The sequence below is a fragment of the Pan paniscus genome, chromosome 4 (assembly GCF_029289425.2).
Source record: "Pan paniscus chromosome 4, NHGRI_mPanPan1-v2.0_pri, whole genome shotgun sequence".
In the NCBI taxonomy this organism is placed as follows: domain Eukaryota; kingdom Metazoa; phylum Chordata; class Mammalia; order Primates; family Hominidae; genus Pan; species Pan paniscus.
In genome coordinates, this window is record NC_073253.2 from 60,988,945 (window position 1) to 61,010,329 (window position 21,385).

General features: G+C 36.5%; 1 protein-coding gene and 1 long non-coding RNA gene across 2 annotated transcripts in view; one reads left to right on the forward strand and one right to left on the reverse strand.

Moving 5' to 3' along the window:
• The window catches only part of ITGA1 (integrin subunit alpha 1), a 175,696-nt gene that overhangs the window by 4,378 nt on the left and 149,933 nt on the right, over positions 1-21,385 (reverse strand). Inside the window, exons 22-28 of the mRNA XM_003827350.7 lie at positions 19,718-19,807; positions 17,861-17,963; positions 14,676-14,789; positions 12,493-12,594; positions 12,240-12,344; positions 7,139-7,231; positions 4,713-4,829 (exon numbers count right to left, since the gene is read on the reverse strand). Coding sequence (XP_003827398.1) covers positions 4,713-4,829; positions 7,139-7,231; positions 12,240-12,344; positions 12,493-12,594; positions 14,676-14,789; positions 17,861-17,963; positions 19,718-19,807 — 724 coding nt within the window. The remainder of the gene's footprint in view (positions 1-4,712; positions 4,830-7,138; positions 7,232-12,239; positions 12,345-12,492; positions 12,595-14,675; positions 14,790-17,860; positions 17,964-19,717; positions 19,808-21,385) is intronic.
• On the forward strand, positions 1,931-21,246 carry LOC134730432 (uncharacterized). The gene is made up of 4 exons (XR_010112197.1): positions 1,931-2,071; positions 3,008-3,063; positions 3,267-3,349; positions 19,318-21,246. It is a non-coding gene; the product is annotated as an uncharacterized LOC134730432 (long non-coding RNA).

Here is a 21,385-nt window from a genome sequence, read left to right on the forward strand (position 1 = left end):
CGCTCACTGCAACCTCCGCCACCCGGTTTCAAGTGATTCTCCTGCCTCAGCCTCCTGGGTAGCTGGGACTACAGGCATGCACCACCATGCCCAGCTAATTTTTGTATTTTCAGTAGAGACGGGGTTTCACCATGTTGGCCAGGATGGTCTCTATCTCTTGACCTCATGATCTGCCTGCCTCGGCCTCCCAATGTGCTGGGATTACAGGCGTGAGCCATCGCGCCGGGCCGCTGTTTCATTTTTAATATTTTCATTGGTTAAATACACCATGACCCCTAGTAAAATATAGTATACACATTGAACTTATTAAAAGCTTCTGGGAAAATATTCTGGGAGACAAACTGCAATTAGCTAGCATTGTCTCTTCTTTGCCATCATCTTTTTTTTCAGGGATGTGGCAGAGAAATTTCCATCAAATGATCGATGACCATAAGTTGAGGTCATTAGAGATGGTAGGGAATCTGACAGGTATATTGTGGCTAGGGCGTTAGGGAGATTTCTGAGTTGTCTGTATTAACTTTAAATGCATCAGGACGTCTGCTTATATAGATTTGATATAAAAAGCCTCTTGAAAACACACTGTATCATTTGGAAATAAAAAATGAAGTTGTTGACCATAAGAAAAATTTCACATCATGGTGGATGGTGAGCCATATTTCATTATGCTTTGCAATTTGGGGCATCATAAAATGTTATAAGTGCTGCAATTGTTTCCCATTCTATAGAATAACAAAACTAAGTATGGGGGATAGAAGGGATCTTTGCAATTATCTAACCTAAAATGCTTATTTTTAAAAAAAGAAAATTAAGGGTCATAGGTAAGTGATTTTTCAAATTTGTATATTTTTTTAAATTTGAGAGGGGGCCATAATAGATCGAGCAAAGGCAATGAGTTAATTCTTTAAAAGTGTGGCACCTCTATATCATTTTAATCACGAAATTATGGCAAATTATGCCAGGGAACTATGTGTTTATAAAATAATTATTAAACAACTGAGGGCTTAGAGGGGATAAACCCTCAAAAATATGCACTTTTTGGTTGGAAAATTTTTATTCAGGGCTTATGTCTTCTATTATGCCATCAGCTAGTTGGTGGTAGATGAAGAAAAGGTGGTAACGGAACAAATACACATGAAAACAATAAGTTTTTCTTCCCCAAATGCCAGCTCTCCTACATGTCTCAGGCTTTTTTATATGAGCCAAGCATAAAAGTTCCAGATTCACAAACTATTAGGCTTCTTAACTTGTGCCTGCATGTCCTGAGTCAAAAATAAACAGACAAGGCTTTCACAAAAGCAGGTGGTGGATTCTAAGACTTTTTCTCCTTCCCACTCTGCTTTGCTTCTGATCTCTCACAGCTCTTTTTGTTTCTTTACAACGCTCCTTGGCTTCTACACATTAAATGTTCTATTTTAAAATAACTTCTGTTATCTAAGCACTCCACCCAACCAATTAACATGGGTTTTTAAGAGAAGTTGAGTGACAAAGAGTGTAGATTAGGAGAAAATAGTTTATAGCTTCAAGATGGACTGGGCCAATCCTAGCCCAAATTTGAAACCAATAGAGTTTGTTTTCAGCCCCAACACTTTCTTTGCAGCACTGGCTTTCCTTTTTTCCTTCCTGTGTTTGCTTCATGATCCCTTGTTCAAAACCCTATGGCAAAGGGTCTAATGAGGTGATCTCTGTCAAAAAAGTAAGTGCTTAATGAATATAACATGGAATAATTGCTGAATGAATAAATTCATACTAATGTATAAAAGACTAAAAAGTGGTGAGATACCAGTCCCCATCCACACCCACCCAGAACATGTATATTGGATAAAGAATAAAGCTTTAGGATTAATAAATAAATCATCAGTTGAGGAACTTCAGGCATCATTATGACATCAAGTTAGGAGAGAGGAATGTTCTGAATCTCTCATGGCTCCTCGTGTGCTGATGTCATCGTACTCCATTGGATATGCTGGCCTGGCTGGGCATCTCCCCCGGCATGTGGTACCACATTTCAGGACAAGTTTCTCCACCTATTTAAACCTACGTCCCCTACAAGATTCCTCCCATCAATCATGAAGTATATTAAGCAGCTACTAACACTTTGTCAAGCTTTAATTTTTGCCATGTGTGTGATGAAGACAAAGATATAAAGACTGTGTCTTTTGAAAGTGAATCTCTGCTCTAAGAGAAACTTTTGGCCTGTCTCTTACACAGAGACTCAGACTTGGGAGTTCCAATGAACTCCAAACTGGTGGGATTCAGGAAAGGAAGGAAGAAGGGATAATCCTGAGGTGTCTGATCCAGATCTAGTTAGAATAAAAAAGATGTCTGGGATAAGAGTAGCTCTTCTGAACCTACTGCAACTGAACTCATGCTTCAGGCAGCTTCCAACAGAACTTTAAAGTAGGGGGAAGTGGGATTAGCCTTCTTGATATAATGGAACTACCGAAAGTCTGAATCCAACCAGGGACCCTCATTCCAAAACCAAAGACAGTATTATGTGTTTAAGAGAGTTCATGACTCTTGAACAAAACCCAACTCCTGAAGCTCCAGAGTAAAGAGCCCTACCCTATAGCCTGCAGCAGTAGGATATATTGGAAAAAGAAAGAGCTCTGTAGATCATTCCTTGAATCCAGTCATTTACTAGCTAGTAATCATGGGAGAGTCACTTTACCTCCCTTTGCTTTAATGTCCTCAGGTGTAAAATGTAGTTAAAATACTTGGTCGAAAGGATTGTTGCGAGGACACCAGAGTGAATGGAAGCAAGAGAGAACACAGAGTGATAATAGTCAGTGGTTTTGGCACAGAATTCAGATCCTTACTCTGAATCTCACTATGTGTCTTTGGGAAATATACTTAAATTTTATGTTCCTCACTTAAAAGAGGAGGTTCATAAGACCTCATAAGGTTGATATGAGTATTAAGTGGGAATGCTTAAAGCAGAAATGTTTAAAACAGTTCCCGGCGCATAGTAAGCATTCGATAAGAGCTAGTTTCTTCCCTTCTACCTTAGAATCACAGTTCTGATTGCTGGGCCTCCCAGTGAAGTGGCTGAACTATTTCTACCAGGTAAGACAGCCCAAAGTTTGTCAAATGACCTTCTTTTGGGCCTGCAATAATAATAATATTAATAATAACCTAAGAAGCTGTCAGAATGTATCAACACATCATTATCTGGATGAAACAATGAGCTTAGTTTTACATTTATGCTTTTTCAGACTACTGACTGAAAAATAGGTGACTGAAATTTCCTATTTGTTTGTCTGAAACAGAGGTACAAGGCCTGAAAGAACCTATCCAAATATCAGCTCCGGATTTCCTCTTCTCCTGCCAGTGGTGTCCTAAAACCATATAGGTAAGTGCAGTGCTGAGAATAGAAGACTATGCTGAAAAAAATCAACAGTAACACTCTCTATTAGAGGTGCATATAAATGAAGAAACCACTTCCTATATTTCAAGTACAACCTTGACACCAATAAGCCAGGCCTTGGGTACCACAGTGTGGCAAAGCTAGGTATTACAGAGAGAACACTGATCCCTTATAAAGTAGAAGGAAGAGCTGGACATTGGCTATAGTGGAGAATTTTGTTTGGGGAACTTTGCTAGAGAAAAGCCATGGATTCTATTTACTGAATTAAATGCCACTGACCTACATCTGGCTTTGTTCACCATCTCCTCTGAGACTAAGCCCCTCAAAAGAGGAAGTGAGTCATAGGAGAGTAAGAAAGGATAGGAACAGTTGGTAGTTCAGTGGGAGAGAAACTTGCTATTTAAACTATTTGATTAAATAATTATGTTGCTCAGGTAATAGAACAATTAATATGTAGCCACAACCTATATTTTTAACATAATTTAACTATTTAACAAAACAATAGGTAAAATATAGGGGGATATTATGCTAGAATAAATGCTTATTTGATATTTAATTGAAAAAACATTCAACTTTGTATGGGATGTTATTCTCTATTCAACTTATCCCAAAAGCTGTCATCTCAATTCTACTTAATGTGAAAATTATACAGCTGCTAAGAGTTTTAAAAATCATGTCTATTTCAGCCTAAGCAAAACATTACATAAATATCCAGAGTTACTTGGCACAAAATAGGTGGTTACTCACATTTACCACAGAATTTGAAATAGGAGTCTGTGAAACTTTAAGATCTCCCCTACATCAGCTGCTCCCTTATCCTCCACTCAGGCACACAATTTATTACATAAAATGTGCCATATATATTTAAACATTAAAGAATTATTTGATATTTAAGACACATGGAGATGTGATTAAAACAAGGCTTATTTTAACCTTGAATCTACTGCTTATATATCCTTAAATTGACATAGGAATTCATTTTTTCTTTCTCTATAAAAGACAGTTTTCATTGTTCTCTGTTTATAAAAGAAATACATACTTATTACAAAATTTTAATTGCTAGACATGTGAAAGTCCCCTATCATACTAAACTCTAGAAAGATACTTTTGTGAATTTTTGAATATTTCTAACTCAAAATAAGTTTTTTTTCCTTTACAAAAATTGGGTCAAGTTGTGTGCAGTGTTTGAAATACGCATTTTTCTTTTTTCTTTCTCTTAGTCATCATTTCAACGTTTGTTTCATTGCTGTAATAATACTATATTACATAGTCTGAATATATCAGAGCTTATTTCTCCAGTTTGCTGTTGATGATTGAAGTAGAGAGTCAAAGGAATTTTGGTGTTTACCTTCCACAGTGCTAAAATGAGCAGCATTAACAGCAACAATCCGGCAAAAGCACTCAGCAGGATGACCCATAATGGCACTCTGCCCGGTAGCCCATCTTTGGATATTTGAATAGCAAGCTGAAAATTATTAAACAAGATTGTTAACATAATAAACACCTATTAGAACTCCTGGAACATTGAGTTCTTGCAGGCTACAATTCTCTACCAGTGCATTAATCTCGTTACTATATAACGAGAAAACATTAGATTTACATTAGAAAATGCTCTTCATCTAGTCTAAATCTCTAACTATGTCAAATTTATTATTACTAAAAGGTATTTATAATATTATCCTTCTGAAATTTATACATAAAGGGTTAAATGTCAATGGATTGGAATGCTCAAGGGGAGGAGTGAATTTCTGTTTAACTCAGGGAGAACCAAAGTATTGTGTGTGTTAAAGATTAATTAGTACACTACTGTATTATCACAATAGCATTAGTTTAGATTGGAATGTCGCAGTTTGTTGTCATAAGAACCTGAGAAAGTCTCCTTATTTTATTTCCAGTGTGCACAATTTTTTGTTTATAAATTGAAAGTATAATGCATACATGTCAAGTGTATGGGTAAGTGAATGTTTGCATATGTATTCACTCCCAGTGTGCTCTTCATTATACCACAATGTTTCTTCTACTTGACTTATCACTGGGTCCACATGTATAAATCAGGTTTTAACTGAAGCAAAGCTGTAAAATGGACCGCTTTTAGTGTTCCAGCTACTCAGGCTCTCTCAGGGTGGCACTCAAACCTCAATGAAACCTATCTGCTCTGTGTCTCATCCCTGGGGGATTTGAAAAAAATTAATTTAGGGTAGATATCAATGGCTAATAATAGTTCAAGACCTGTATTTGCCTTTAACAGTAACACCTCAATTTCTTTACCTAGAGGGAAGATTAGGGTAGAAAAAGAAACTAACAGGGGAGAGATTTGTATATGCATGATACTAATCAAAACCTCTCAAATCACTCCAGGTAGGTGACAGAGCTGGCAAGAATGTAGACATATACAGCATCAGACCATTATGACAGTTTCTTAAAACAAAACAAAACAAAACACAGACGGGGTTTCACTATTTTGCCCAGGCTGATCTCAAACTCCTGGGCTAAAGTGATCCTTCCACCTCAGTCTCCCGAGTAGGCTGGGATGACAGACATGAGCCACTAAGCCCAGCAAGGCAGATTTTAAACATATGTAAAACAATTCCCTGAACTTACAGATATGGAAACCAGAATCTAGATAAGATCAGTGACTTTCCTCAGATCACACAATTACAAAATGATCACTTTTAGTAATTTTATCAATATAGATATAATTTTTCCTTTAGGATGAATGTAGAATAAATATTTCCAGGGGAATTTTTAACTAATATTTAGGGAAAATAAAACTCATTATAAAATTTTAACACATAAATTTAGGAATCAAATGTACTTTTCCAACATAAACCATACTCAAATTTTTTAGGTTTTAGTGAAATGTTGGCTATTCTATGTAAGGAACAACTTTGCATTTTGCATTGCTTATGCTAAGCGCTCTTTATGACATAAGTAAACATTATATGCATGTATTTTCCTTTTTCTTGAAAAGCGTATACTTATCAGAAGTCATTGATATTGGAAAAATTTGAAATAAGCAATTTAAAAAGAACATCTGAAAGTTAGGGAGCTTCCAAATTGAATTTTATGATTCACATGGTGCTGTTATCCACATGGGATATTTAAAGTCTCCCATGAGAAGGGGGGAGATCATGCTGAAGTGCCTGCATGTGTAACAAGTACTCATTTTATTTTATTTTTTTAGAGATGGGGTCTTACTCCGTCACCTTGGCTTATTAATTTATAAAAAGGACAAGAGTTAAAAACTCAAACCTTTCTATTTTTACTGAGGACTCAAGTCTGAATTTGTATTAGGAAATACCATCACATTTTTGTTTCAAATTTCTCAATGAAATTTGAAAGAAAACTTTAAAAAATGTACATGTTTTCCTGTACAGTATAAAGGCACTTTTTATAAAGAAGTTGTTTTTTGAGGCTGCTCTTCAGATATCAGCTGCATTTTATAATGTCAGCTTTTAAGGAGGAAAGTTACAACTGCATCATTTGTTATCAAAGTGAAAGTAAAAACATCCATTTACCGTGATAGTTATAAGTGATAAAGTCAAACGTGGCATGTGAATTGTAAATATCATGATTTTCCCAGTTTCTTACAAGGATGAATAAGACTGAAATCACATTTGAAGCTAATGAAGTATAATTTGAAGCAAATGGTGTCTGTCACTTACCGAGAGCAATACCAGTCACTGCTTAAGGGACTATCAACAATTATAAAACATTGTGTCACAAAATTCAGAGTGAAATGCATAATGTTTTCAAAACTCATGTTGCACTTACCTCTCTTTTTTGATTGCTGCTACTTAAAACCAGAGATGCATTTTCACTCCGAAGTTCTCCCCTTATAGTAAGATTTAAGCTGGAAAAATATGACTGAAAAGCAAATAGGATTTGTTCTTAATATATGATGCTAATCAAAATGAGAGCTAGTCATGTTTGAGTAGGACATTTATAAAAGCTAAGATTTTTCTGAGAGATTAAAAATTCCAGTTTTGTTAACTTCCAAATGGAACTGGTAGTATCAAATAATAACCGTGCACTTGTCCTCCCTCATTTGCCACTGAAAATCCTTACTTAGATCCTCGTTATGGAATGAAAAAAAATTTTAAAAATATTTTCTATTGATTTATCATTAGAAAAAACAAACCTCAAACTCTGCCTACCTTTAATGTAGCAAGACATGAAACAACTACATTCTGGTGATGAAGTTTATCTAGGCACTTATTTAGGATTAAAAATGAAATTGATGATCTAGGGGGACAAGATGGCTAACTAGACACAGCCATCTCTCCCACTAAGAGGTCCCAAATTATCAAGTAGATAATATAATTTGGGCAGATCTGATCTCTAGGCAGAAAACACCGCAAGTGTGTGGAGAGGCAACACAGATGCTGAGGCTGAAGAGGGAGAAGCTGGGAACCCTGCGTAGGGTACCTGAATGCTTGGGCTACTTCCTGGCCCTAAATGGCTCCTGGAGAAGGGGTGAGGGAGGGGACTGAGGGACAGCTCACTCTTGCCACAAACATCTGGGATCTAAGCTACAGAGTACCCAACGTCTCCAATGGATGTGTGAGCTGGCAGGTGGATTTTCCCAGGGAGCAGGTAGAGACAGGGCTTCAGCTAGCATGGAGCCCAGGAGCTTTTGTGAGCAGAGCACAGACATAGGTGCCCATCCCCTCGGACTCCCCATCTCCTTCAGAGAGGCTCTAGCCCCAGGTGACCACAAGCCAGGAGAAAGCAGGCATTCCCCATGGGACTGGGGCATGTCTGTTCTGCAGCCTCTCCCGCCTGCCAGACCCTCCTAAAGTCCCTGCCTAACTGCCCCACAGGGGCATGTGCACAGCGCAGTCTCTGCCGCCCAGCCTGGGTGCTGCGCCCCACCTGAGTACTTTCCCTGTGACCTGGGAGGACTTTGGATCCTCCAAAGCAACCAGAGCCTGACTCTGACCTGCGGGGTGTCCTGGAGACCCAGAGATGGCATGTCCAGCTCAGGAGTACCAAGCTGAGATCTATGGCTGGCACTCAAGTAGGGGAGGAGCCCCCATCTCAGAGCACTGAGATGGGTAACAAACATGGATTCGTGGGCCAGCGTGGGCCAGCACTGGAGTAGGGCATGACTCCCTCCACAGGGCTGGTTCGGAAAAAGTGTCACCTATCTACCTGCCATGGCCTCTGCCCGAGGGAGCTTGTGGCCCAGAACACCTAACAAAAGAAACATGGGTACAGTGCCAGTGATTGGAGGAGGCCTCTCCCTACCCACTGCAGAGCACACCTGCAAACATGAGCAAATACAAGAGTGGCAAGACTAAGAGCCTATCTACTGCCCATTACCCTTAAGTGCCCTCTACTGGATCACAGCTCAAACAACAACACCAAAAATTACTTTGCTAATAAACACTCCTGTGAGCATACACCCACAAATAAAGATCCTGTACAGAGACTTGGCCCTCTGAAAGCATCCAGAAACAAACCCAAATGACTACACTCAACTTACATCACAGTTGAAGAACATCAGTCCCCCAAGATGAGAAAGAATCAGCACAAGAACTCTAGGTAGAGACAGGCATCAAAGAAACATACCTCCAAATAATGAGTCATCTGTAACTAATCCTAGCCAATATCATACTGAATGGGCAAAAGCTGGAACCATTCCCCTGGGGAACTGGAATAAGACAAGGATGCCCACTCTTACCACTCCTATTCAACCTAGTACTCTAAGTCCTAGCCAGAGCAATAAGGCAAGATAAAGAAATAAAGACATCCAAATAGGAATAGAAGAAGTCAAGCTATCTTTTTTCCACTGGTAATATGATCCTGTACCTAGAAAACCCTTAAGACTCTACCAAAAAACTCCTAGAATTCATAAATGACTTTAGTAAAGTTTCAGAATATAAAATAGGTGTACAAAAATTAGTAGCATTTCTATACACCAATAATGTTCAAGGTGAGAGTCAAATAAACAACACAACTCAGGGCTGGGTGCGGTGGCTCACACCTGTAATCCCAGCACTTTGGGAGGCCGAGGTGGGCAGATCATGAGGTCAGGAGATCGAGACCATCCTGGCTAACACAGTGAAACCCCGTCTCTACTAAAAATACAAAAAAAAAAAAAAAAAAAATTAGCCGGGCATTGTGGTGGGTGCCTGTAGTCCCAGCTACTCAGGAGGCTGAGTCAAGAGAATGGCGTGAACCCGGGAGGCGGAGCTTGCAGTGAGCCAAGGTCGCGCCACTGGACTCCAGCCTGGGCGACAGAGCGAGACTCCGTCTCAAAAAAAAAAAAAATAAATAAAAACTCCATTTACAGAAGCTACAAAAAACACTGAAATATCCAGGAATACAGCTAACCAAGGAGGTTAGAGATCTCTAAAAGGAGACCTAAAAAACACTGCTGAAAGAAATCAGAGATGAGACAAATAAAAGAAAAAACCTTTCATTTAATATCATTAAATGGCCATACTGCCCAAAGCAATGTATAGATTTAACACTGTTGCTCTTAAAGTACCAACATCATTTTTCACAGAATTAGAAAAAACTATTCTAAAATTCATGTGGATCTAAAAAAAGAGCTCAGGTAGCCAAAGCAATCCTAAGTAAAAAGAACAAAGCCAGACCCATCACACTGCCTGACTTCGAACTCTACTATAAGGCTACGGTAATCAAAACGGTATGATACTGGTACAGAAGAGCCACATGGACCAGTGAAACAGAATAGAGAATTCAGAAATAAAGCCACATACCTACAGTCGTCTGATCTTTGATAAAGCCAACAAAAACAAGCAATGGGGAAAGGAATTCCTAGTCAAAAAATGGTGTTGGGATAACTGGCTAGCCATATGCAGAAGAATGAAACTGGACCCCTAACTTTCCCCATATATAAAAACTAACCAAGACAAATTAAAGATTTAAATATAAGACCTTTAACTATAAAAATATTATAAGAAAACCTAGGAAGTACCCTCCCTGACATTGGTCTTGGCAAATAATTTTTGGCTAAGTCTCTAAAAGCAATTGCAACAAAAACAAAAATTGACACGTGGGATCTAATTAAACTAAAGAGCTTCTGCACAACAAAAGACATTATCAATAGAGTAAACAGACAACCTACAGAATGGGAGAAAATATTTGCAAACTATGCATCTGACAAAGGTCTAATATCCAGAATAAGGAACTTGAACAACTCAGCAAGCAATCAATCAACAAATAACCACATTAAGTAATGGGCAAAGGACATGAATAGACTCCTTAAAACATGACATACAGGTGACCAACAAACATATGAAAAAACTCTCATTATCACTAATCATTACAGAAATGCAAATAAAAGCCAAAATGAGGTAGGTACCATCTCACTCCAGTCAGAATGGCTATTATTAAGAAGTCAAAAAATAACAGAAAATGGTGAGGCAGCAGAAAAAAGGAAAAGCTTATACACTGTTGGTGGGGATGTAAATTAGTTCAGCCAGTGGAAAGCAGTTTGGAGATTTCTCAAACAACTTAAAACAGAACTACCATTCAACCCAGCAATCCCATTACTGGGTGTATATACCCGAAAGAAACTGTTTACCAAAAAGACACGTGCGGTCATATCTTCATTGCAGTGCTATTCACAACAGCAAAGACATGGAATTAACATAGGTGCCCATCAACAGTGGCCTGGATAAAGAAAATATGTACATATACACCATGGAACACTGCACAGCCATAAAAAAGAACAAAATCATGTCCTTTGCAGCAACATACATGCAGATGGAGGCCATAATCCTAAGCAAATTCCACAGGAACAGGAAACCAAATACCACATGTTCTCACGTATAAGTGAGAGTTAAGCCTTGGGTACTCATGGATATAAAGATGGGAACAGTAGACACCATGGACTACTTGGAGGAGCTGACAAACTACCTATTGGGTATTATGCCCACCACCTGAGCGATGGAATCTGTACCCTAAACCTCAATATCCTGCAAATATACCCATGTAACAAACTCGTGCATGTATACTCCCTGTATCTAAAATTAAAGTTGAAATTTAAAAAATGAAGTTGCCAATATTAACAGTTAATGACATAAAAATAGCAACTTACTATAATCAAATTCAAAAATGGCAAAGTCATATGTTCAACTAAATACTTCCTGAGAAATAAATAATACAAAGTACAATAAAAAGTTTTAAAGTAGCTTATTGTCAGACAGATTTGGCTTTATAAGGGGTTAAAAATGTCTTCGTAGTCTCTACTAAAATACAAAAAAAAAATTAGCCGGGCGTGGTGGTGGGCGCCTGTAGTCCCAGCTACTCGGGAGGCTGAGGCAGGAGAATGGCGTGAACCCGGGAGGTGGAGCTTGCAGTGAGCCGAGATCATGCCACTGCACTCCAGCCTGGGCGACAGAGAGACACTCCGTCTCAAAAAAAAAGAAAAGAAAAAAGGCTTCATATATACCTATATATTATAAAATTATACATATAATAACAGTCTGATAAAACACAGTAAGTCTATGGTATATGTTAGCTCTTTCCTTTGTTACTGGGGTCAAGGGTTGCCACTTTATTATACTCTGTACATTAACTGAGTTCCAAAGTATTAAGATAAGTGCAAGCTTTGGTACTGGAAAGGTATTTATCTCTTAAAGTACAAAGAAAAAGGATAAGAGAGATTGAAAAAAGTATATCTCTCCAGAGGGGACCTTGGTAATATCTTAGTTCTTAACAGACAAGGAAGATGAGACACACATAGCTGGTTAAGTAGAGCTGGGGCTTGGTCACATCCTCTTATACTTCCAGTCGCACATTCTTTTCAAAAGCAGCACTATGCCTTGCATATTCTAAGTGGTAAATGAATATTTATTGATATTATTCAATCCGTGCATAGAACTATGTATTTACTTACTTTTATAAAAGTTGGTTTCCACAAGATAAGCGAAACATTGACTTGGCTGATGTCAGAAGAAGTGAGATTACATATGATGGTAGCAAATTTACATGTATTGCAGTCCTGTTTAAATGTCCAGAGATACATATCAGTATTCTTGCCGTTTTATCAAATATCTATATTTAAATTCTTCAGATGGTTATTTCTAGATTGATATCAATTTTATTCATTTCGAAAGCAAAAGGTAAAAATAGCACTTGTCTTAATTTACCAGAATTGTGCCTCGTTTGAGATGGTCAGTTGATGTAGTCATTTTCTTTCCAGAGTTGATACTGAAAGGATCCTCAAAGATATGGGGTCTGCAGTTTGCATTCTAGAAATGAAAATATTACATTTATCAGACAATGCCAGATATCAGAGGAAAAACATGACTTGCTGCAGTAGTGTAAAGAATCTGTGAATGACAGCCATTGCCATATATTAAAGATCCATCTTTGTAAGTGTGCTGTATGGGAAAGGTTGTTATGCACCAGCCATACATACATATATATCCACCCCAAGATAATATGTACTGTTACCATGCTACTTTTGAATTGTAATGGATACTAGTGAGGTTGTAATGGAAAAGAAAGAATGCTAATAGAACTTACTATTACGTGATTAATACATTCATTAATTTATTACCTTAATCAAAGATAAGCTTATAAATTCTATACTACAGAGAGAGAAAAACATTTAAATTCTACTGATAAAAACAAAAACAACGGCCAGCCACAGTGGCTCACACCTGTAATTCTAGCACTCTGGGAGGCCGAGGTGGGTGGATCACCTGAGGTCAGGAGTTCGAGACCAGCCTGGCCAACATGGTGAGGCCCCATCTCTACTAGAAATACAAAAATTAGTTGGGTGTGGTGGCAGGTGCCTGTAGTCCCAGCTACTTGGGAGTCTGAGGCAGGAGAATCATTTGGACACGGGAGGAGGAGGTTGCAGTAAGCCAAGATCGCGCCACTGCACTCCAGCCTGGGTGACAGAGAGAGATTCCGTCTCAAAAAAAAGGAAACAAAAACAACAAAAATACTTGTTCAATATTATGGCTCATGAAACAATTGAAAAGCGAGAAACCTTCATCTGTATTTATGTATTCATCCAGTAATATTTTTGATTCCCTACACACCAAGGATAAGACACTCAGTCTACATGGGAGGTAGATGTAAGCAGACAGCCCTATAGATGTTAACATATTACGTTAAAATGCTATATTTATAAGATAGCTGGTTCTAGACTTAACCTAGTAAACCTTTTGCTTCCCCAGTACTGTCAATATCCTTGACAAAAGTTAATAAGATTAAAGTTTCCTAAGCAGTATGAAAAGTACAATTTTTTTTTCTCTTCTGGATTTTCACAAACCTGCTTTTTTGGATTAGAGGGAAATTCCAAAGGCTTATTTTTTTCCTTGCCCTTAGGAAAACATTTAAGTGATCACAAGCCAATTAGCATTGTTGCTATTTCTTGATTTCTGGGAATACTTTAAAAAATGCATGAAAAGACAGATTTCCAAATTCTGACATCATGCACACATTAATTCAATACTTATGGTGATTTTTTGTTTTAGGAACTAAACCATAATGAACCATCATATAGTCTCATTCAAGCTAAAAATATAAAGGGGGTGCAATATTGCTATTATTTGGGATGTGAGTAAATACAATTATACTATTTTGGTTGCAGCTGTGCATGCTTAGGTACAATTAAGGAGTCACTTTATAGAGTTGTTTGATTACCACAAATCAAGTAAAAGTGTAAGAAACATTTCATAACAATGAATTATTTAAAATCTACTCTAGTGGATTGAATAGTGGTCCCCAAAGATATGCCTAAATCTTCCTAGAACTAGTAAATATGACTTTACTTGGAAATAGGGTCTTTGCAGACATAATTATATTAAGGATCTCCAGATGAGATCACTCTGGATTTAGGGTGGACCCTAAATCTAATGGTGAGTGTGCAGAAACACAAAGAGAGAAGGAGAACACATAGAAACACAGAGAAGGCCAGGTGAAGACAGAGGCAGAGATAGGAGCTATGCTGCCGCAAGCCAAGGAACGACTAGGGTTGCCAGTTGTCACCAGAAGCTAGGAAAACAGCATGAGAAAGAGTCTCTCTTGGAGCCTCCAGAGGGAATTAACACTGTCAACACCTTGATTTTGGACTTCTGGACTCCAGAACCGTGAAAGAATAAATTTGTGTTGTTTTAAGTCACTCAATTTGTGATAATTTGTTACAGCAGCTCTAGGGAATAATACATCTATTATTATTTGCTTTTAATTATCTAAATACCTCTCCATGTTACTTTGGTAAAATTCTTTATTACAAGTATCATGCAGAACAAAAGGCTTAAACATAAAGTGGAAAAGATAACAGTAATGACATAATTCCAAGGCACACATGACTTACCTCAGAAGATGACAATCCAGTTGGGTACAGCACAGGGTAACCATTTGATGTCATATTGGGGAATGAAATTGACAGCTTAAGCTCTGGCATTGGAAAAGATCCACTTTTTCTAATCTACAAGAAAAAAATGGAAATGTAATCTTTCTTCCTCTTTTAATAGAATTCTTCTGTCTTATGTAGGGCTTTGTTTTCTAGCTGATGAAGTAAGTTGTGTAATATTTTGAATCCCCAAACAAATGTAGATCCTTTATGGTGCTGTACAGAGAATTGGCATAATTCAGCCAGCAGAAAATATGGACACTTAATGGTCAGTAGCGGTATGTATCAGCTATAATCATATTGTTCCTCCATCCTCCATTCTCTTAATAGACCTAGGATTAACAGAAGACCAGAATTGGAAGTTTTTGTCTGTTATTATGTTCTTGCCATGCTCATTCTTTTCTTTTCTTTTTTTAACATACCAGTCTTTTTGAAACTGGAAAGAAGGGAGACCATGGAACAATTTAGATTTTTGGTTGCCTTTACCCAGTTTGCCATAATTCCTTAAACCCATAAATCATCTCTAATCCTGGCTAGATGGGATCTGCCACCACTATACAGGAAAACCAGACTCCCATCTGCTTCCCTTCACAATTCTACCCCCAGCTAGGGCTACCGTGACACTGGCTGTTGATAATCTGGTTTTATGAGAGTCAGATTTACTTTCTTCTCAGTCTCCATTCGATTTTATCCACTAACCCAAAGTTTCCACTTAGTATCATGTTCTGCTACCAGTAGTGAGTGTAGCTCAGAGGGAAAGGTGGGCAGGATAAAGTTCAACAGGAAACTGAACTCACTATCCAGAGGTCCTTCCCTGCTTAAAAGGTACAACTGAACTGGGACAACCAGATGCAGTGGTCCCCTTCCTACTGCTGAAGCATAATCTGCAGGCCTGAAACCTATGGCATCCCTGTGCAGCTTCTTTAGCTGGGTAGGAAACGCCTTGATCTACATAGATAGACCCAAGGAAAGCCAGTGATCTACCCAACTGAGCCTTCCAGACTGAGAGCTCCTCAGATCTGAAGCAGTTTCCTGGGTTGGTAAAGACGAAATACATCCTTTAATTCTGGAATTCTGGAGGTTCCTGACCAGCTGCACCTGGACCCTTAAACATGCTCCCTAACTCTTATCTTCTTGATTTCCAGTCAAATTCTGTTTCCTGATATTCAGTTAGAAATCCTGTGTTCTGTAATTATCATTTTTTTCTGAATAAAAAATGTTCCTTGTAGAAACATTGGAAAATACTGAAAATAAACAGAAAATAAACGTTTCCTGTACTTCAACTACCTTGGTAACATTTTAGTGTAGGTTACCTGTCCTATTTGCATATATGCATATTTATAAAATTTGTAACACAATAAAATACAGTTTTGTACCCTGTCTGTAAAATGTATTATGCTATGGCATTTTCCTTTAAATGTATAAATTTATTGAGAATATGACTGTTCATAACAACCACAATATCAATATTGTTGACTATGTGCCACATGCTGTGCTAATCTTCTTATATGCATTATTGCTTTTAACCCTGTTAACAACTGCAGGAAGCAGATCCTCATATTATCTTTGTTTTATCTATGAGGTAAGAAGGTTGGAATGAAAATTAAGACCTTCCAAGATCACAAAGCTAGTAAATAGCAGCATTATGGTTTCTTACTCCAAAATGTGCCTTCTAAAATATTACATTAAGTCTCTCCATTGAATATATGATAATCTCTTCACTAAATATATGATAATTTAAGTAATTTCATTGTGTTAAGTGTTTAGATTGTGCCCAGGCTTTAATTTTTAAACTATTATAAATAATATTGTTAAGAACATCCCTGAAATCTTTGTTTCTATCACCAAAAATTTCCTAGGGAAAATTCCGAGCAGTAAACTTACCGGGTTTCACCTTAAAAAAAGTTCTTTTAAAAAACTCCTTTATTCCAATTCTAGAATTTACTTCAGCAAAATAATCAGAGATACACACAAAGTTTTATGCTCAGGAATATTCTTAGCAATGTAATTCATATCAACACTTTTATAAGAGAGAGTACCTATTTCAAATCTGGACCCTAATAAGTTACAATGTATAAAGTTCTGCAACAAAGTCTTTTTGTTTTCTTTCTTTTTTTGCTGAATTTCCTAGTTCAGGGAAAGTGAATGGGGCTGGAGAAATCTGATAGCCTGAATTCCAAAAATCTGTCCTAGAATCCAGTAGAGTGATTGGCATTTATGCTAATTTCCAGGGAAATTAGCATAAATTGTCATAGGAATTCTAGCAAAGAGTACAAATTTTAAAAAATGAAATTAATCTTGGGAGTATACGTTTATTTATACTCTATGAGAGAACTTTTTTTTGTGGTTGGCAATTCCCAAAGGGATTGAGGCTGTCTTCATTTATAATTTTGTTGCATTATCTCATATTTTTGAATACATATTTAAATCCATTATTTGAATTGTGTTCTCTTTTTTCCTTGAGTGATTTTAACTTGAGTCTGTGTCAGTAACTAGGCATTACCTAAAATAAAATTCCGTGATTGTTTGCTATAGTGGTATAGAGTTTGTTATGAAGGATTTAAAAGGAAAAATAAATGTAATAGAAAACATCATTTAAGGAGGTGGTAGTACCAACATGAGTAATTTATAGTACAATGCATGTGAAAGGTAACAATAAGGAGAATGTGATACATACTTATTTGGTAAGTAAAAAAAATTGCGAAGACAATTGTGATAACAAATTTCTGATATAGTCATAATTAATGAAAAAGTGCTTTTCTCAGTCACACTGATAAAATAATGTAAGTAAAGTCTACAGGTTTATCGGTAGCATCTATCTAGTCCCATAGTTTATTTTTTTTTCTAGAAAGTCATTCTAGTGGTATCTTATTTTGAGGAAATTAGAGACTTAGATCTCTAAACTGATGTGAAAATATAATTACAACAAATTTAAATCTTCAGTGAAATTATAAAGAAAAATATAAATTGAAAATTATATTTATATATTATATGTCTATATTTATATTTATGAAATTATAAAGAAAATATGCTGGAATATAGAGATTAAACATTGAAGCAACATATTTTTATGTGTCTGTTAATACTTTAATTTATATATTTATAAATAACTCCTTTAGAATACTATTTTAGAGGTAATTTCTTACCAAGTAGAAGATATTAATTTCATTTCCAATGTCCTCAGTAGAATTAATAACTTCAGGGACTGTCTCATTGGCAGCAATTGAAATGTGGTATTCACTTGCAGAGCTTAAAAAATTAATTAGAAGAAAAATAAAACATAACAAAGTTTAACTTTTATTTGGCCTCATTATTTTCTTTCTCCATATCAGGTAATTCCACAAAAATACTTGTAGGGATTTCAAATCATAGGGGAATTCATTTACCTTGAAACGTAAAATTAAATCTTTGAGGAGAGTGAGAAGGATTATGTAATTTAGTTCAATAGTCACTGATGCTTATTTGACTCCAAAATGCTAGAATATGAGTTTTAAAAGTTAAAATTTCATGGTTAACAAGTGAAAAGTTTCCGTAAATTCACTAATACCATTTATACCTAGTGAAAAATGAAACTAAAATGTAATGCTGAATTCTAAATAGATTAAAAATTTTTACCATTTCATAATTTAAAGTCCTATATTTACTGCTAAACTTAAAAGTTCAATCTTCTCTACACAGCTTCATCATGTTCTTTGGATGAACTTGGTAGAGTAAAATAGTATGTTTTTAAGCAGCACTTCAGTCAAGGGAAGACAAAAAATATTTATAAGTGTTTGCCAAAATTTGATTTTAAGTAAATGGAAAACTCTTGGGGAAAAGTCAGTGCACCAATAGAAGTGGATACAGAAAAATAGAAAATAGCCGACAGAATTTAAAGGCTGAGAAATATTAGCACAATCTACATGTATGTCCTATAATCATGCCATTTTTGTAGTCTCCATTTAGTAAAGAGAGAGTGCCATAGATAATAAATTATCAAGCCAGAAGGAAGATATTGAATGTTCCCAATACAAAAAAAAGATAAATGTTTGAGACAATGGATGTTCCAATTACCCTGTGTAGTTGCTATATATTACTTGCATCACAACGTCTCCAAGCGCCTTATAAATATGTACAATTATTATGTGTCAATTTAAAACAGTTTTTAAATTAAAAGAAAAAAAAAGCATGTGAAATGGTTTAAACTAACACTTCCTGAATATATAACCTTGGGTAAATTAGCCTCTCTGAACCTCAAATTCTTCAACTGGAAAATGGAGATAGTAGTTGTATTTGAACCATAGTGTTATTATGAGGATCACATAAGACAGAACACAAAGGCTCAATAAATGTTAGCCACTATTATTAAAAAATTAATAAAATGATAAGACTTTTAGAATAAACCTACTTGCCACTGATTCTTATCCTTTTAAGTATATTGCACATGTTTATTTGGCAAAAGCTTGGAGTTCTGCTTAAGCAGGGGAAATTATAGAGGGAAAGTTTGTCAACATGGTTTGTGTTGGGATAGATAAGAAGTTCTTAAGAGAAAGAATGCTTTATGAATGGTGGAAGAAATAAACAGCTCTTATCAATGAGAAATGCTTTAATCTTGTGTGTCCAGATTGAGAAGACTGACCGGCTTCCACAGGATGAGAACGATGACCAAGAAATATGCTGGCAGCCTCTAAGAAAATATCGTGTTTTGCGAAGGACTTCTGGGTCTTCAACTTGCATTCGGGAATTAAGACTGGACAGCAAATGCAGTCCGGTATCACTAACACCTAACATTTTGGGTTATTTAGTATAATGGTTCTCAAACATTAGGATGCATGAGAATTACCTGGAAGGCTTGTTTAACCCCATCCTCCGAGTTTCTGATTTGGTAGGCTTCTGGTGGGGCCAGAGAATTTGCCTAACAAGTTTCCAGGTGATGCTGATGCCCTTGGCCAGGCAGGGACCACACTTTCAGAACCACTGGGTTAATAGAAAGGCATCAACATAAAAATGTAGTTTTCTCCTACCTGTAAAACTGTAGTCCAACTTCATATTTTACCGGGATAGAAATGTTTACTACATTATCAGAAAGGGTTTCAGGAGGTTCTTCGCTGTCACTAGAAAATACACGGCACATTCAGACAAACCATTAAAATCTTGACTATTTAAAGACATTTCTAAGTGTTTGAAAGAGAAGCTTATCCTGGCAACTAAATAAAAGCACGTAAGAGTATAATTTTTAATCATTTTTTTAATTGGGGTGAAGAAGGAGATCAGAGATGATTGGTGTGGTTGAAAGTTCCCAAGTTGATTCTGATGTGCAACTAGAGTTGACAATCACACTGATTTATGTTTTTCAAAATTCTATGACAATAATGATAAGAATCCCTCGGTTTAATTGTTAAAATACAAAGGTTACTGGGCTTCCCTTGGAAATGTGGATTTAGTGGTTCCAACTTGGGGTGCAGGAATTTCTGTTTTTAACCACCTATCTGCCCCCAGGTGATTCTTATTTATCACAGATGAGGACTTAGTAAAGATAAGTGATTAGGGTCACACAGCTGAGAGTAAATCTAAAATCTTTTGTTTTCTTCTTTAATAGTCTTTCCATACTAAGTACTTGATGATCATATTATTTATTAAGCACTGATTTATTCTCTTGATTTTGGTTATCATTTAAATTATATATTATGTAAACACATGTATATATGTGCATACACACATATACATACTTCCTCGTATTAGAAAACACATACAAATGATATAACGAGTAATGAACACTGGCTCTGGGGCCAGAGAATGAGATTGTTCTTGGACACTGATACACTTTGGTCAAATTACTTATCTGTCTTTGTTTTGGTTTCTTCATCTATAAAATGGGATATCAAATGAGTAATAAATGATGATTAAATTAGTAATAAGTATAAAGTGCTTAAGATTGTGCCTAGGACATAGGAAATATTCAGTAAGTGTTAGCTTTCATTATTATTATACACATACCCCTCCACCAACTGACCAAGCACCTAACATATTGTCTCACAGAATGGGCATAAGAGTACTTTTTAATGGCTCTGCTTATTCCCAAATGTATAAAGTGGCTCATAAGCAGCAGGACAGAGAAAGCAGCATGCTGCCTTGGATTATAGGTATTTGTGTGACTCAGCTCTTAGCATGAATGGTCCCCTTTTCTCTCACCCATTCCACACTGCAGCCTTCCTAAATTCATCTCCATAAGCAGCAGCTCTGTACAGATGACTTTACCTCTCAAAAACTTTACTGGCTTTTCAAGGTCTGTTCAATTAAGAAATAATACCTTGACTGACATTCAGTACCTAGCGTAATATGACAGAATGCACACTCCCTGTTTATTTTCATTGCTACTTTATGTATTCTTTATATTTCAGCTAAAATTGATAACCTTTTTAATCAAGCTATATATTTTGCCTGAAATGCTCCACCTGGTGCTATTCAGCAACCTCTCTGTGAAATGCTATCTACCCTTCAAGGTCTTTCTCAATTATAAGTTCCTTGATAAAGCTTTCTTGGGTTCCCATTGTCAAGTAGATATTATTTCAGCTTCTATTAATTTTCTGACAAAGCTTTATATCTCTATAATGGAGTGTTTTTATTCTATCCCAGGTTACAATAATTTTATACTAGTCTCAACCCCCTACTGTAATACTTACCCTATGAGG